The 18,313-nt window shown below is 43.9% G+C and overlaps 1 protein-coding gene across 1 annotated transcript in view; it reads right to left on the bottom strand.

Annotated features, from left to right (window-relative positions):
- Positions 1-18,313, bottom strand: part of NFASC (neurofascin) — a 183,770-nt gene that overhangs the window by 62,926 nt on the left and 102,531 nt on the right. Inside the window, exons 21-24 of the mRNA XM_040423988.1 lie at positions 13,281-13,325; positions 10,054-10,155; positions 8,472-8,669; positions 8,287-8,357 (exon numbers count right to left, since the gene is read on the bottom strand). Of these exons, the coding sequence (XP_040279922.1) occupies positions 8,287-8,357; positions 8,472-8,669; positions 10,054-10,155; positions 13,281-13,325 (416 nt within the window). The remainder of the gene's footprint in view (positions 1-8,286; positions 8,358-8,471; positions 8,670-10,053; positions 10,156-13,280; positions 13,326-18,313) is intronic.

Raw genomic sequence — 18,313 nt, forward strand, 5'->3', positions numbered from 1 at the left:
CATTCCGGGGGTGTCATCAGTACCATGTTTCTGGTACAAAAGAAGGGTGGCCAAATGCGCCCGGTGATCAACTTGAGAGCTCTCAATTCTTTAGTACTATACCGTCATTTCAAGATGGAGGGCATCCATCTACTGAGAGATATGCTCATTCCTGGAGATTGGATGGTCAAACTAGATCTCAAGGACGCCTACCTGACTGTACCCGTAGCCCTTACCTCCAGGGATCTTCTCCGTTTCTATTGGAACAACCAGATCTGGCGTTTCACCTGCCTGCCGTTCGGTCTTTCCTCCGCCCCTTGGTGTTTCACCAAGTTAATGAAGCCAGTGGTTGCATGGCTACGCAGCAGGGGAGTCCGCATGATTATATACTTAGACGATATCCTCATTATGGCCCAGACCCCTCAGCTCCTGTTACATCACTTACACATGTCTACCAACCTTATTTCCAGCCTGGGTTTTGTTATCAACCAGGAAAAATCCTGCCTCAGCCCATCCACCTCGATAGAGTTTCTAGGATTCAGGGTGGACTCCGTCTCCCAGACCCTCCACCTTCCTCTGACCAAGATTCAAGCTATCCGCAAGGAGCTGCGGCATACCTTGGTACGTCCTCATCTCACCCTTCGCCATCTTGCTCGGATTATCGGGCTCCTTGCAGCTTCCATTCAGGCCATCTTCCCAGCCCCGCTTCACTATCGGGCTTTGCAACGCCTGAAGATTGCTCATCTTTGGGCGGGGTCTTCCTATGCCGACACCATTGTTCTGGACAAGGAGACACGGGACGAGTTACAATGGTGGATCCAGAACCTCACGGTATGGAATGGCAAGGCGATTGTTGGTCGGCAAACAGACCTTATTATCGAGTCAGACGCCAGTTTACACGGTTGGGGCGCTCACTGCGAGGGGGTGTCTACGGGGGGACTTTGGTCCCCGGAGGAGACACGCCTCCATATCAACGGTTTAGAGTTGTTAGCAGGGTCATTTGCGATTCGCAGCTTCGCCAATGGCACCATCAGGTCTTGTATCAGATTGCGGATGGACAATGTATCCGTGGTCCGATACGTCAACGGCATGGGGGGAACACGTTCTTCAGTCCTTACTCACCTTGCAAAGGATTTTTGGGAATTTTGCCTGGCCCGGGGCATTATGGTAGTTGCGGAACATCTTCCAGGCCTGCACAATACTTTGGCGGACTGGAACTCTCGTTACATTTCAGGCTCCAGCGACTGGAAGCTAGACGAGCAGGTTTTCCTTGCTTTAGCTTCTCACTGGGGTTTCCCCTCTATAGACCTGTTTGCTACCCGTTTGAACACCCAGTTACCCAGGTTCTTCAGCTGGCGGCCGGATCCGTCGGCGGAAGCCATAGACGCTTTTCTCCAACCCTGGGGGGAAGCTCTACTGTATGCGTTCCCACCTTTTTCCCTCATCCCACGGGTACTCTTGCAGATCCGGCGTCAGATGGCGGATCTTATCCTTATCGTCCCTTATTGGAGAGCCCAACCTTGGTTCCCTCAGCTTCTAGATCTGTTAGTCGATTATCCACTCCTCCTCCCGGATCTCCGGTCTCTCCTCCGGGATCCCCTGGGGGAATTTCACCCTCTTCCTCAGACAGGGTCCTTACGTCTCCTCGCTTGCAGGGTCTCAGGAATTCCTGGGACGTCTCAGGAGTTTCGGATACAACTACCTTCTTACTGGAGAGCGCGTGGGCTCCAGGCACAAGACGGGCTTATGGATCCTCCTGGAACTCTTGGTCTCGCTGGTGCGCCTCACGCGACTTGGATCCCTTTCAGGCTCCTGTAGGTGCGATTCTTTCCTTTTTGTCCTCTTTGTATGACGAGGGTAAGGCTTATCGCACCATTAATGTATATAGGTCGGCTATCTCGTCCAGACATGTTGGTTTTGAGGGTTGTCCTGCTGGGCAACATCCTCTGGTCCGGCGTTTGCTCAAGGGGTCTCGCCTTTCCCGGCCTCCCAGACCCCGTTTTTCCACCACTTGGGATGTTGCGGTGGTTTTGAGATTCCTCTCGGATTGGCCATCGAACTCTTTGTTGTCTCTTCGCCAATTGTCCGCCAAGCTGGTCACTTTGCTTTGTTTGATTTCCTGTAAAAGGATCTCTGACGTGCGCGCCCTGGATCATGACGCCAGATCATTTACTCCGGAGGGTGTTTATTTTAATATCTCCAGACGGACCAAGACCAATATCCGTTCGGTGACATATCCTGCTTTCCCTCTTTCTCCTCAGCTCTGCCCGGTGGCTTGCCTTCAGGAATATGAATCCCGTACCTCCGCTTTTCGTTCGGCACAGTTCCCTCAGCTGTTCGTCTCTTTTCGCAGACCTTTCGCTCCTGTCACCAGCGTGACTCTTTCACGCTGGGTGAAGTGGATCCTTTCCTTGTCGGGTACTGATTCTAGTATCTTCACTGCACATTCAGTCCGCAGTGCGGCAGCTACCTCTATGACTGTCGCTGGTGCTCGCCTGGAGGATGTTATGAAGTTGGCGGACTGGTCTAGGGTGTCCACTTTTCGTGAGTTCTATTTCAGGCCACCTTCTCATGCCTTTGCCTCTGTGGTGTCTAGGCTTTAAACTTGCAATACGAGCCTCCGTGTCTTGTCATAAAATTTCATGATTTTCCTATTTTATGACGTAAAGTCATGATTTTATTAAAGACACGGAAGCGAGTATTGCCCTCCCTTGTTTTATTCCCTCCCGCATATGGGATTATTGTTATTATTATTACTTTATTGTAAGTATTATTTATTTGCTTTTGCTTTGCATTCTTCAGGATTGCAGGAATTTGTGGTTTTCAATCACATGTTATTTGGTTCCCTTCTTTGTTGTTCGCAGGTTGAGCGGTTTTCACGGTGCAGACCATACTCAAGATTCCAGGGGAGTGTTTCCTGTTTCTTGGTTCAGATCACCATCTTCCGTTGAAGATCTCAGCTGTTGGAGGTTCCGGTTCCAGGTCACTGTTGGCGTTTGGAAGTTTCGTCTGTTCTGGTGGTCTTCGCAAAGAAAGAGGAGGATTCCAGAGGGCTGTTCCTATATATACTGAGATAGTGGGGAGGAGTTTGGTTACCATGGTTTTTTCTCTATGTAATACCAGTTTTGTTCTTTGCTGCTATGGTAGATCAGTAAAGAAAGTTAATGCAATACGAGCCTCCGTGTCTTTAATAAAATCATGACTTTACGTCATAAAATAGGAAAATCATGAAATTGTATAGGATAAAAGTCTCTATTTGAGACTTTGAATGAAGACATTCTAATATTAGTCATCTTGCCTTACCCGTAAATCCTGTAAAAAGTTGATATGGATAAGTTCTTGGAAAGTCATACTACTTTGTGGTAGAGCAGAATCAGAGAAACAAGCTTTCACACAAGGAACATCACATGTATCAACATTAACCCTATCAGCTGGATCAGGTACAGAGTCACAGAAATGTATTTTAAGTGTAAGACTTTAGGCAAATCTGTTGACATCGAGAATAGTTTGGTACAAATCAAAGTGGTGTCTAGGGGAAAAAGATAACCCCTTTTGAAGCACACCAACCTGATCCTCCGTAATAATCGATGTCGACAGATTTATAAGCTGGATATCAGTTATTCCTTCTTGCTGCGGGACGGGTATCGGTGGGCTCCAGCAAAAAATAGAGGGCAGGCAGGCGGCACAGGAGGAGCCCGCCGAAACCCAACCCGCAGCAAGCAGGAATAACTGATATCCATGTTATAAATCTGTAACTGAACTTGTCCTGTATGTTGAAGATTTTAATACCGCAAATAAAGCTACGATTTTCCACTATTCTGGAGCTGGATATTTCCACTTTTCCTACTATAATAATTAATTAATAAGTAAAGCTTTATTTAAAAGAAACTTGAAGCTAAAAAACACAAACACATTTTTCTGAAAAAAAAAATGTTCATGTCGTAAAATTTATATTAAAAAAATGCTTAGCCACTAAGGGCGGGTTCACATCAGTGTTGGATGAATAACGGAATCCATAAGACGGAAGTCAAAACGGAAGCCTTTAAGAGGCATTCCGTTTTGATCCTTCATAATACAAGTCTATGGGCAGCATAATGGATCCATCCTGGTTTCCATAGTAGACAGCCATGTGTCTCCACTCTATTTAGGCTAGTGATGTATTTACTTTTTATTATTCAGAATGTGATTTGTTTGTGTTATCTTATATTTAATCACATGTAAATATATGTATTCACTTAGCCTGCGTGAGCTTATTCATTCTCAAATCTTTTGAATTCACGTTACATTACAATGTATACGGACTGGGCACATTAATACACATTAACCAGTTCGCTATGAGCAACGTACATGTACGGCGCTGGAGTGGTAGGCCAACATGGCGCCCACTCGCACATGCAGTGGGCGCCATGGCCGGCAAGTCTCTGCTGTTTCAAACAGCAGAGACCTGCAGCTAATTAATGTGACCGGCAATAATACTGATCGCGGTAGTTAAAGGCTTTAGATATCGTGATCAATTGAGATCACGACATCAAAATGCGCAAAAACCCGGAAGCTTGCGCTTTCAGGCTTCCTACCGACACCCCCTGCAGCCAATGGGGGCATTAGTAGTAGGGCTAAACACTATCAGCCTCACTGACGAGGCTGGTAGAGTTCATGCTGCAATTCTTATTTTGGCCACCAGATGGCAGGCCAGGATAAGAAATGAGTAATTTTCATTAATAAAACCCATTTTAAAAATACCTGATAGTAAAAATTTTAAAAAGTAGACATATTAGGTATCGCAGCGTCCGTAACAACTAAATACCTCATGACCTAAGCCCTCAGATGAACACCGTAAAAAAGATAAAATAAAAACGGTGTTAAAACAATTTTTTGTCACCTTACATCACTAAAAGTGTAATAACAAGCGATAAAAAAGTCATACGCACCCCAAAATCATACAAATCAAACAGTCATCTCATCCTGCAAAAAGTGAGACCCTACCTAGGACAATCGCCCTAAAAAAACAAAAACTGTGGCTCTCAGAATATGGAGACACTAGAACGTGATTTTTTTTAAAACAAAATTTATAGGCTTATATATGAGCTTCAAAATCATCACAAAAAAATAAAAAAAACTTTAAAAATATATAAAAATATACAAAAGTTTAAATCACCCCCTTTTTGTATAATTAAAAAAGAAATACTTAAATAACAATAAATAAAAACATCATGGGTATCACCGCGACCAAAAACGTCCATACTATTAAAATATTTTAAAAAATTTCCAATATGGTGAATGGCGTAACGGAAAAAAGTGTCTAAAATAAAAATAAATAAATAAAAACCGCGCATTCGCCATTTTTTTTTGCCCCCCAAAAAAATAGGATAGGACTGTTCTATTATGGGCCAGACGTTCCATAAAATGCAGAATGCACACAGCTTTTTTAGTGTTTTATTTTTTTCGCGGGGTATCGAATGGTATCAAGTATCACAATACTTTTTCATGCTAACGAAATCAATAAAAAATTTGGGTATCGTGTCAACCCTACATTGAGACCATATGCATGTTCTCAACTTGCTTGTGTATGAGGTAGCTGAGAGAATGGTATCCACTGAACAAGCTGTCTATTGTGTAATGCCAGCCTAAATTAAATGTATAGTAGCACATACTCAGTTGGCTCGCATGCATATGGCAGGTGGTGTAAAATTCAGGATACATTGATCTGTTGTACTTTTTAATGCCACCATTAATTATGGCATAAAATATAGTGGGAAGCAGTAAAAACATTCCAAATGGGGTGGAACTGGAAAAAAAAATCAATTCCTCCATCATTTTATGGGTTTTATTCCCACGGCGTTTCGTTTGCGGCAAAATTGACGCATGCCCTTCTTTCTCTGGGTCGGTACAATTACAACGATACCCCATATGTATAGGTTTTTATGGCTAAATAGTGTAAAAAAAAATGTAAACTTTGATGAAATTTTTTTTATTACATCACCATATTCTGACCCCCATAACTTTTTTATACTTATGTCTACTAAGGCTACTTTCACACCAGCGTTTCGGTGTCCGCCTGTGAGATCCGTTTCAAGGCTCTCACAAGCGGCCCCAAACGGATCAGTTTAGCCCCAATGCAATCTGAATGGATGCAGATCCGTTCAGAATGCATCAGTTTGGCTCAGTTCCGCCTCCATTCCTCTCTGGAGGCGGACACCAAAACACTGCTTGCAGCGTTTTGGTGTCCGCCTGGCTGCGCGGAGCCAAACGGATCCGTCCTGACTTACAATGTAAGTCAATGGGGACGGATCCGTTTGACGTTGACACAATATGGTGCAATTGCAAACGAATCTGTCCCCCATTGACTTTCAATGTAAAGTCAGGACGGATCCGTCTGACTAACAATTAGACTTAGACTTTTTTTTTACATAGAATGCAGACGGATCCGTTCTGAACGGATACCATCGCTTGCATTTATAGGTGCGGAACCGTCTTTGCAGATACCAGACGGATCCGCACCTAACGCAGGTGTGAAAGTAGCCTAAGATGTTTAGGGCCTCATTTTTTGCAGGACAATCTGTAGTTTTTATTGATACCATTTTGGAGTGTGCTTGACTTTTTGATCACATTTTATAAAAAAAATTTGGGTAAGAGAAGCAATGAAAAAATTGCAAATTGGCCATTTTGAGCCTTTTTTCAAGGTGACAAAAAAAAGGCGAATCGTGCGTTTTTTATTTATTTATTTTTTATGTTATGGTGTTCACCGCATAGGAGATATTTTTTTATATTTTAATAGTTCGGACTTTTCGGACATGGCGATATGTAATATGTTTATTTATTTATTGTTTATATATTTTATATGTAAAATTGGGAAAGGGGGTGATTTAAACTTAATATTTTACGCTGGGTTCAGACCTGAGCGTGCTGGATGAAGCGCTCTGTATGCGCGATTCTACGGGCGTCTCACATACGCGGCTCCTGTGCAAGCGAACGCCCATTGTCGCGCATTCCCGGAAGTCTATGTACGGGAACGCGCGACACTACGCCCCAAAGAAGCTCCTGTAGTTCTTGGGGCGTAGGGCGTTTTACAGCGCGTTCGTACGTGCTGTAAAACGCTCAGGTGAGAACCATTCCCATAGGGAATCATTGGTTCTTGCCTGTTGAGCGTTTTACAGCGCGTAGGAACGTGCTGTAAAACGCTCAGGTGTGAACCCAGCCTCAGTGTTTTTTTTTTTTACACTTTTTATTTAATAATTATTAGCCCCCTTAGGGGCTAGAACCTGGGATCTTTTAATCCCTTGTCCTATTCACCCTTATAGAGCTCTATTAGGGTGAATAGGATTTTACACTCTCCCTGCTGCTGCACTGCGCCACTAATGTTTATAATATTGGGGATTTGGGGGGGAGCACTGCTCCACCAATTAAGCTAACTAAACCTTTAATACAAATAAAGGTGGCGGGTGCCAGTGGCAGAATCACATACCCGGCACCCAACCTCTGTGGCACCTGAGGAGTTAATTGCCGCGGATTGCAGCGCCCTGTCATAGAGATCAAGTGCTGGGTATGTGATTCTGAAGCCGGTACCCGCTGCCTCTTTTTGAATTAATGAGTTAGTTATCTTTATTGACGGCGCAGTGGCCACAGCCCCTCCTCCTCCCCTTTGTGCCAGCGGCAGCAGCGCACAGTGGGGAGGGAGAGACTATCTCCTTCTCCACTGTAATGCTTAATAGAACACGGCGCATGCTGAGAGCAGCACGTCCCATGTACTCTGATACTAGGCTGCGCAGTAGTGTGCAGCCTAGTATTGGTAAATGGCAAATCCTGGTATCGAATCGATCCGGGTACAAAAGTATTAATTTGGTATTGATAATTCGATACCCAGTGCAACCCTATCTCAATGTGGAGGGTGGTGTAAGCTGACTTGCTGGAGAACAAAAGGATCGGGAATGTTGAAATCCAACATCCTGATCCTTCTCTCCTCCAACATAGGCCATTCTAATTACCTTACCACATAATATCTTCAAACAGAATAACTGTCATTTAGATTTATATGATGCGTTAGGTAGGTCCTTTTATTCCTCTGTTAGTTTGACTCTTAGGTAGCCCTGAAGTCTGATTCCCTTAAAGTGATATCAGTGTTTTTAAAATGGTTTGATCTTCCATCGTCTCCTGACCCATCATATAAAATTACTTCCACGCTGTGACTTCTGGAGTCACTGTAGGAGCTATAAGCAGCATTGTTGCAAAGACAGATAGAACACAACCATGCATTCAACAGAGGGCTAATTAAAAACCCTCTGAACCCATATCTTTTACAGTATTACTTACTGTCCATGTGATCTCCATATTGTCTTTACGAGTTCCCGCTCCACGAACATCACTTGGATTAACTTCTGGGGCTAAAAAATGCAAACAAATCGTGAGCACGCTAGAATACAACAGCATAATAGAGAGAGGCAGCTCATTGGTGGGAAAACAATAATATAACATCTAGTCAAGAGCTCATCACTCACGTGACCCATTGGTTTGGTATCTCTCCGATGATGGGCTGGGCATACTGCTTCCCAGATCATTTATTGCCAAAACGCGAAACTGATAGTTGACATATGGAGAAAGACGAAGCAAAGCAGTGTTCACATTACCAGGAACTGAGGCAAGGTTGTACCAGGTACCTGGTTGGTAACGGTTCTCCTCAAACTGTATAATAAAACCTGATGAGTGAGAAAAGCAGTTGAGCACGTCTGACAGTTAATAATTTACAAAGAATGCGCATAGAAATACAGGCTCCTGCTCAATGAAATATTATGCATAAGCAAACTTATGATATATATAAAGGAAACTGCAGGACAGACTGTAGTGCAGAGTGGAAGTCCTTAAAAGGTACCACATGTAGTAAAAATCACAGAAATAAAATAACTTTGCCACTCTCTATGGTGGCTAACATTTTAAAATATGACTTATGTTAACCCTAGAACTTAGCTGAAAAAATCCCTCAGTTCCTGCCACATTAAACGGACACATTGTCAGCTTTTAATGGCCATTTTTCAATCATTTTCTATGTTTCTAATGGCCATTTTGCATTCATATTTAACTGCCATTAAAAACAAATGAATCCCAACCCCTGTTGCCCTCTGTATACATAATGTCCCCTGGACATCTAATCCCCCATTGTGCTACCAATATGATTAATACCCAATTAGTTACATAGTTAATATGGTTGAAAAAAAGACATAAGTCCATCAAGTTCAACCAAAAGATAGGAGGTGGCGACGCAAATCCCAGAAGGAAGCGAGACTGAGATTTCTACACATCTTCATAAGCATTAATGTAATTTACCTTTAAGAATTCATCTAAACCCTTTTTAAAACTGTCCACTGTTCCTGCTGTGACCACGTCCTGGGGAAGTCTATTCCACAGATTCACAGTTCTTACAGTAAGGGTCCATTCACACGTCCGCATCCGTTCAGCAATTTTGCAGAAAGGGTGCGGACCTATTCATTTTCAATGGGGCCGCAAAAGATGCGGACATCACACAGTCTCCTGTCCGCATCCGCACTTCCGTTCCACGGCCCCGCAAAAAAATAGAACATGTCCTTTTCTTGTCTGCAGACACGGACAAGAAAAGACATTTCTATTATGGTGCCAGCCATGTGCGGTCCGCAAAATGCGGAACGCACATGGCCGGTGTCCGTGTTTTGCGGATCTGAAATTTGCGGACTGCAAAACACTTGCGGACGTGTGAATGGACCCTAAAGAAGCTTTGATGCTTCTGGAGACTGAACTTTTTATTCTCCAGTCGGAGCCTTTGATTTCAATGGGGTCCATCTGGCCGTGAAAACAGACAAAAATAGGACATGTCCTATTTTTTGATGGTCACTATTCACTGTCATGTGAATGTGGCCTTAGTACACAAATACACATTCTCCTGCTCTATAAATGCGCATAGAGTACATAAATTTAATAGGTGTCTCAAAAATCACTAAAGTACACAAACACAAATGATGCTTTGTAGGTCTGAAGTCTTGAAACGTGCTTCTGGGGTTGTACACACCATGTGTCCCAACCATCTATAAGAATATGCATTCTCAAGCTCACCTGTTATAGGGCTGTTGTTATCACTGCCTACTGTCCACGTGAGCCGGGCGCTTCTTTCTGCAAGTTCGGTTAACTCCAAGTCCATGGGGGGATCTGGTTTATCTACAGAGGATACATACATTATGATAGACACAGCCTTCAGGTGGGATCCAGACTGTATAATCCCATAAGGAATAGCTTTAGGTTAGATCCAGGTGTAAGATCCTTAAAGAGCATCTGTCACCAGTTTTCACAATACAAACTGCATGCATTATTAAAGGGGTTTTGCGAGACCTTTTTACTGACGACCTGTCCTCTGGATATGTCATCGATATTTGATCAGTAGAGGTCCAACACCTGGAACCCCGCCGATCTGCTCTTTGAGAAGGCATCGGCGCTCACAGAAGCACACACTGTATAGCGGCTGTGCTTGGTATCGCAACTCAGCTTCATTCACGTCAATGGGGCTGGGCTGCGCCTAGGCCACGTGACTGATGATCGTGGTGTCACATGACCTAGGCAAAACTGCAAGAATGCTGCGGTGCTACTGCGAGTGCCAGTGCCTTCTCAAACAGCTGATCGGCAGGGGTCCCAGTTGTTGGACCCCCACCGATCAGATACGGATAGCCTATCGAGAGGATAGGTCATCAGTTAAAAAAAACTCAGAGTATCCCTTCAACCCCTCAATTGTCACACTAAAATTAGAAAAACTCAAAAACCCAAAATGTTAACTTTTTTTAAATGTACATTTTGAATTTATGTCTAAAGTATATCTAGTTGGCGCACAACTCAGGGCACACAAGTAAGTTTTTTTTTTAACTAATTAGTAACAAGTCTAATTTTAGCCTTAATATTTTTCCCCTCTGTGTTCCAGTGGTCATAACTTTTATTTTTTCTTCAATTTAGCTGTATGAAACCTTGAATTTTGCGGAACAAGTTGTATTTTTTTTTTTTTAGGAACCATTTTCTTATTTAATTTTTAGGGGAAAGGTAAAAAAAAAAAGCAATTTTAACATGTTGTTGGTTTTATTTTTATGATGTTCACGGAGTAGTGGAAATAACATGATGGGAGAGATTTATCAAAAGTGGTGTAAAGGAAAACTAGTTGCCTATAGCAACCAATCAGATTTTTCAGAGTTCCTTTCGAAAATGAAAGGTGGTTGATTGGTTGCTATGGACAAGTAAGGCAGTTTTCATTTACACCACTTTTGATAAATCTCCCCCGATAACTTTATTGTGCGGGTCAGAACGATTATGATGTTTCCAAATTTATATATTTTTTCTTTCCTCCTTGCAACCTGCCAGCTATCCCACTGTTCTCTCTCCTTCTCCAAGCTGAAGTGGGAGGACTGATTTCACTTTTCATATCTCAGGCTTGGTAACCTATCTTCCCTGAGCCATAACTTTTTTATATTTCTGTTCACATAGCTGTATGAGGGTTTATTTTTTGCGGGACAAGTAGTACTTCCTAATGCCACCATTAATTATAGCATACAATGTAGCGGGAAGCGGTAAAAAAAAAATTGGAATTGGAAAAAAACACAATTCCTCCATCGTTTTACGGGTTTTGTTCCCACGACGTTCCGTTTGCGGCAAAACTGACCTTTGCCCTTCATTCTCTGGTTCAGTATGATTATAAAGATACCCCATATGTATAGGTTTTAAATGTCTAAATAGTGTAAAAAATATAATTTACTTGGGGAATTTTTTTTTTTTTTACATCACAATATTCTGACCTCATAACTTTTTTTATAGTTATATCTACTGAGCTGTTTGGGGCAAATTTTTTACGGGACAATCTGTAGTTTTTATTGATACCATTTTGGAGTGTGTGTGACCTTTTAAACACATTTTATTAAATTTTTTTGGGTAAGAAAAGCAATGAAAAAATTGCAAATTGACTATTTTGACCCTTTTTTCCGTTACGCCATTCACATATTGGATTTTTTTTTATATATTTTAATAGTATGGCCGTTTTCGGTCGCAGTGATACCCATCATGTTTATATTTTTTGTTATTTAGGCATTAATTTTTTTATTATACGGAAAGGGGGGTGATTTAAAGAGTAACTAAACTTTTATACTAACTTTTAATATGTTGTCCCCCTCCTCCATGGAAGTCACCTCCAGCATGGTCCTGAGGCACCTTCCACTATTAATATGTTATCCTTAACCCCCTAAAAAATCTTTTTCTAATATACTTTATTTATTAATTTTCTATTTTTACTATAATTTTTCATCCCTAAAGCGCACCATTCACTGGAGCGCTAAAACTCAGTTCTCCCTACACAACTTTATTTTTTTTTTAAATGTATGTATGTTTTAACAGGTTTTTTTATAATGATTTTGAAGCCTATTATGAGCCTACAAAATCTATTTTAATTTTGAAAAATCATGTATTTTTAAACTGGACTTATTATTGAGAATTGCTTATTTATGTTCGCCTGCCATCTGGTGGCCAAAATAAGAATTGCAGTTTGAATGTTCTCAGCCTCTCCAGCGAGGCTGAGCCCATTCAAACCAATTACCGGCATCCCCATTGTCTGCTGGGGAAGTCGGTAGGATGCCCGGAAGCCTCCGGGTTTTTGAGAATTTAGATGCCACTTGATCACGGCATCTAAAGCCTTTAATTGCCGCGATCAGCATTATTGCCGGTCGCAGTGATTAGCCGCATGTCTCTGCTGTTTGAAACCGGCCATGAAGCCTGCAGCACGTGCGAGCAGATGCCTTGTTTGCCTATAGCTTCAGCGCCGCACATGTATGGCACTGGTAGCGGAAAGGTTAAAGACCAGAATGGCAACATTATTTACTGTACATCTGATCAGAATTGAAAGCAGCTGAAACGTGCTTTCACTTTCAAATGTTAACCAACCTTCAGTTTCTATAGGATCTGTGAAAAATGAAAGGTAGAATCTGATTTTTTTGATAAATCTCCCCCTTAGTGTCTTTTCTCAAAGCTCGAGCAAAACTGTTGAGGTTAAGCAGATGTCTAATCCTTTTTTAATGTTTTCCCACCTGCTATTAAAATGAAGAAGTATGCAGTATGTATTGTGAAGTCTGGCGGCAGATCTTCTTTAACCAAAATGCACTGGATGTTAAGTGAATATTATAAAGTTATAAAAATAAAATAAGACAAAGAAAGCACCGCTTATCTCTGAGGAGTATATCCTGATATAGCAACAACCTTTATTATTTCTGACAACATTCGGAGTGGCCTGCAGGGTGAGGAGATTAGTAGGGAGAGGTTACCTCTTTGTAGTGTTGTCAGTCGGCTAGTAGGTGAGGTGGAGGTTTCTGCAAACGAACAAGGAAATGTTACTGATAAGAATGTTAATGTTATATTAGGGACCAAAAACCAAACGCCAGCAACTGCACAGTGGCCTCGGATATTGTAACATAGAAACATATGTTTGAAGGGGTTGTCCAAGTTATTTTTATTGATGAAATCCTCAGGATAGGTCATCAATATCAGATCAGTGGGGGTCTGTTGAAGAGAAGGCGTGCGCCGTGCCAGTGCTGCCTCCTCTTCAATGTTTACCTGCTTGCCGTCGCATCCGCAGCAGTGAGCAGTTGTAATTACACCCTAGCCGTCCAATTCATTTCAGTGGGACGGCTCGTTCCTATACACTTCTATAGGAGCGATTCATCCTATTGAAATGAATGGGACGGCTTGGGTGTAATTACACCTGCTCACCGCTGCGGATGCGACGGCGAGCAGGTAAACAATGAAGAGGAGGCAGCGCTTGCATGGCGTGCGCCTTCTCTTCAAACAGCTGATTGGTGGGGGTGCCAGGTGTTGGACCCCTCCGATCTGATATTGATGACCTATCTTGAGGATTGGTCATCAATATGAACAGCCCGGAGAACCCCTTTAAGGAGAAATTAAGCTCCTGCTAACTGGTAATGTTTCTCTTTAAGTAACCAACAAACCTAAACACATTCAAGGAGATTTATCAACCTTTTTGTAAAGGAAAACTGGCTTAGTTACCCATAGAAACCAGATTCCACCTTTCCTTTCCAAAGGAGCTCTAAAAATGAAAGGTGGAATCTGATTGGTTGCTGTGGGCAACTAAACCAGCTTTCCTATACACCAGTTTTGATAAATGTACTCCATTGATTGACTTAACGCCCTCATACTCACTATTCTATTGCTGACTGAGCCTGCTACATTTAGGAGGTTCAGCCAACTTTCTAATGTGTACGTGGAGCTCCTAACTCTCCCCTTGGGGGAAAGAAGCATTGGCCAGAGTACATTTTTTCACCCGATCTTTTTGTTCTCCCTGGAGAGTTACTGGAAGTACTCCATGGTATGGAGACTTATTGGCAATTTTTTTTTTATGAAAGCCTGAGGTACGTGCTTTCTGCACCCATGCAACAAAATTGTGCAGGTGCCACACAAAAACGTGCACTAGGGACTTCCGGTTCCGGCGCTGGTATGAGGAGACGCGTGTAGCGGAGCTCCGCCACCTTCCCTAACAGCCTTACCCTCCGATCACCGCCTACGGGCTCAAGTAACCACACTAAGTGTGGCAAGTGTTGACAGGCAGCGCTGTGTGCATGGAGAGGTACCTGCTACGTAGCGGGAAGAGACCGGAGGACGGAGAAGAGCCGCGGCCGGCGCCGCTGCATAAAGAGGACAAGATGGCGGCCGAGACTGAGACCACGCCGCGGGTAGTTGATTTGAGTCAGCCCCTGATATCCTCACAAGAGGACTTGTTCCAGTCTACCCCGCTGCCAGCTGCAGATCTCAAAAGGCTGGCATTAGAGGTTGCGGCCCACCTGGCACCTGATCTCAAATCTACGCTGGCGGCGACGATACAAGACTCCCTTACAGAGCTGCAGGAAGCCTACAGCCAACAGGGGTACCGCATAGACGAACTGGAGCAGAGGACGGCATGTGTGGAAGAAGACATGCAGGGCACACAGTCACGTATAAAAGTGCTGATGCAGACGGTGAATGAGCTAAAGGATAAGGTCGACGACCTTGAAAACCGCTCACGTCGCAGTAACCTCAGGTTAGTGGGTCTCCCTGAGGACATACCGGGCACAGAGCTTAAGCATATTTGTGAGTCAGAACTCCCCAGAGCGCTGGGACTGTCGATTCCCCGTAAAGTGGAAAGAGCGCATAGGCTGGGGTCACTGCAGAGCCCTCCGGAGGGACCCAAGGAGTTGGCTAATCGCCCGCAGAGAGGCAGACAGGTCATAATGAAATACCTCGATTTCTCTGATAAAGAGGACATTATACGCGCTTTCAGGGCGCGAAAAGAGCCTCTAACCTATAGGGGGCAGAAGATCATGCTTTTTAATGATTACTCGGCAGTGATCACTAAGAAAAGGAGAGGTTTCAGCGAAATTTGCACTTCACTGTTCCAGAGGAAAATCCGTTTTCAACTACTATATCCGGCAGTGTTAAAAGTGAAGTGTGCGGATGGAGTCTACAGGAACTTTAATAATGCCTCAGATGCTGCAGCTTTTTTTGCCCAAGGCCCATATCTCACCGAGCCTGAAGAGCCGGTGGAACAAGGAAGAAGAGCGTCGCAGAGTCCACAATCAGGCTTTCAAGGGACTTCCAGAGGCAAGCCGCAACGGAGAGATGAGACCCAGCACTTTTCGTCTGGCAATCAGCGGAAGCAGCGAAAATGAGGGGTGTCATGCCTCATGTATCCGTGCCTGCGTAAAGGGGGTGTAAGAAATAAGCGAGGGGGGGAAAAAAAAAAAAAAAAAAAAAAAAAAGGAGCTGGTGGCCTTCAATCCTCCACTATAAGCTATTCAGGGGAAATGGTATGGGAGGGTAAAATGGTACCAGAAAAAAGTGAAGTCCAGGATGTAATGTTTGTTTCACTTGCCTTTGCAGGTTACTCAGGGATGTTTGTTTCTGTTTGTTGTTTTAGTTATGTTAATGCTGTCCTGCCAATCTCTTTGTCTCATACAATCGACAGTGGGGGGGAAAACCTTTTAAAAATGTGGGGTAATGATTAAGATAGTAACATGGAACGTCAAGGGCCTGCGCTCCCCGCAGAAACGCATAATGGTGCTGCGCCATCTCAAGCGCTTGAAGGCAGATATTGCGGTTCTGCAGGAAACGCATCTCCTGGAGGAGGATTTTATGAGAATGTCAAGGCTCTGGGTGGGTAAGGTTTATGGTTCTCCGGCTATACAGGGCAAGGCAGGTGTGATCACACTGGTACACAAGAACCTACTAAATAGGGTCCAGGGTTACACTGCTGATGATGAGGGCAGGATATTGATTCTGACATTGAAAGATGGGAGCAGGAATCTCAACATATATAATGTTTATGCACCCAATGTACAGCAAGGTCGTTTCTTTGCCTCCCTGAGAGATAAGATACTGGCAGATCAGGTGGGCAATATATTGGTAGGAGGAGATTTTAACGCCACAATGGTAGAAAGTGAAGACCGTAAGCAGTCAGGGGCGTTGAGGAATAGGGCTCATGGGAGAGGTGGGGTTTTGTCTTCCCTCACAGAGGACATTGCTTTGGTGGATACATGGAGGGTGTCACACCCAGATGAAAGGGACTTTACCCACTTCTCCCATGCGCAAAACTCGTGGTCTCGTATAGACTACTGGTTGGCCAAACCAGAACTCTTGTCCAGAGTCAGCGAGGTAGCTATTGAAAACCTGGTGATCTCAGATCACTCGCCAGTGGTTCTGTCTCTGGCGGATATGGAACCGAGAGGGACAGAATACATTTGGAAATTCCCGTCTTTCCTATCTGAGGATGAGACCTTTATAGAATTACTACGGGGTTGGTGGCTGGAATACAGCACTACTAATCAGGAGCATGAATCTGACCCCCTTCTTTTCTGGGAAGCAGGCAAATCAGTTATACGGGGCAGGTTGATAGCATATATAACAGGCCTCAAGAAAGCTACAAAGGCACAATTTATCAAGTGTAGCCGGACAGTTCAGGGTTGCTATAGGGTTTTTGTGCAATCTCCTTCGCCAGAGAACAAGGAAAAGTGGAGCACAGCAAGAGAGGAGTTCGAGATTTGGGCAAAGAGAAAGGAAAGCTTTCACACAGCTAGATGGGAACTAGAGTTGCACAAGTTCGGCAACAAGGCAGGCAAACTCCTGGCAAATCTGGCTAAGGGGCGTAGACAAACAATCCCTATCACCCATCTACGTGACTCAGCAGGGAAAATTAGATCCCAACCCCCCGATATCCTAAAAATTTTTAGGAGTTACTATTCTGATCTATATAGTAGACCTCCAGACAATGTAGGCTTGGGCCCTAGTATCTTGGAAGGCTTAAATCTCCCAGTGATAGCGCAGGAGGATCTAGACCAGCTTAATAGGCCCATCACGGAAGAGGAAATCCTGAAAACAATAGCACTGCTACCTGGGAATAAAGCACCAGGCCCGGATGGGTATTCGGGTGCCTTCTATAAAGCCCTTAAAGCGCAAATATCACCGATACTATCTAAACTGGGTAATGTCCTCTTAAAGGGGGGGAGGTTATCTGCTCAAATGAATATGGCGCACATACGCATGCTCCCCAAGGAGGGCAAACCAGCTGAGGACCCCGCGTCATACAGACCTATATCCCTTATAAATCAGGATGTTAAAATCCTCTCGAAACTTATGGCCAATAGGTTAGCAAGCATCCTCCCGAGCCTGATCTGCCCTTCACAGGTTGGTTTTGTTAGAAACCGGTCAGCGGTCGCCAACATCCGTAGGGTCCTGGCGGTCTTGGATGAGGTGGGCCGGGGGAAGGGAGGTGTTTCGACGCCCTCCATAGTCACTCTCGACGCTGAAAAAGCTTTTGATAAGGTAAATTGGGAGTGGCTATGGAGGGTGTTGGATAAATTTGGGGTGAGAGGCTCTTTTAGGGAATACCTTACTCAGCTTTACACAACTCCTATGGCCAGGATAGGCATGCAGGGCTTTCTCTCTGATCCTTTTAGCTTACATAGGGGTACAAGGCAGGGCTGCCCTTTATCCCCCCTGTTGTTTGACCTGGCGGTAGAGCCTCTGGTCCGTTTCCTAAACTCGGGCGGGATTTTCGAGGGTATTAAAATAGGTAACTCTGAACTGAAGGCAATTTTTTTTGCAGACGACATACTTCTATTCATGGGCAACCCTGTGACAGACCTACAGGTAGTTCTGAGCAGCATTGCAAAATTTGGTCAGTTTTCAGGGTTCACGATAAATACAGCCAAGTGTGCGCTTCTACAGCTTGGGAGAGGGGAAAATACATTAAAGCCTGGGAGCACTCTAGAGGGGATACCGGTGGCTAAAGGTCACATTACATATTTAGGTA

The sequence above is a fragment of the Bufo bufo genome, chromosome 3, assembly GCF_905171765.1.
Source record: "Bufo bufo chromosome 3, aBufBuf1.1, whole genome shotgun sequence".
Taxonomy (NCBI): domain Eukaryota; kingdom Metazoa; phylum Chordata; class Amphibia; order Anura; family Bufonidae; genus Bufo; species Bufo bufo.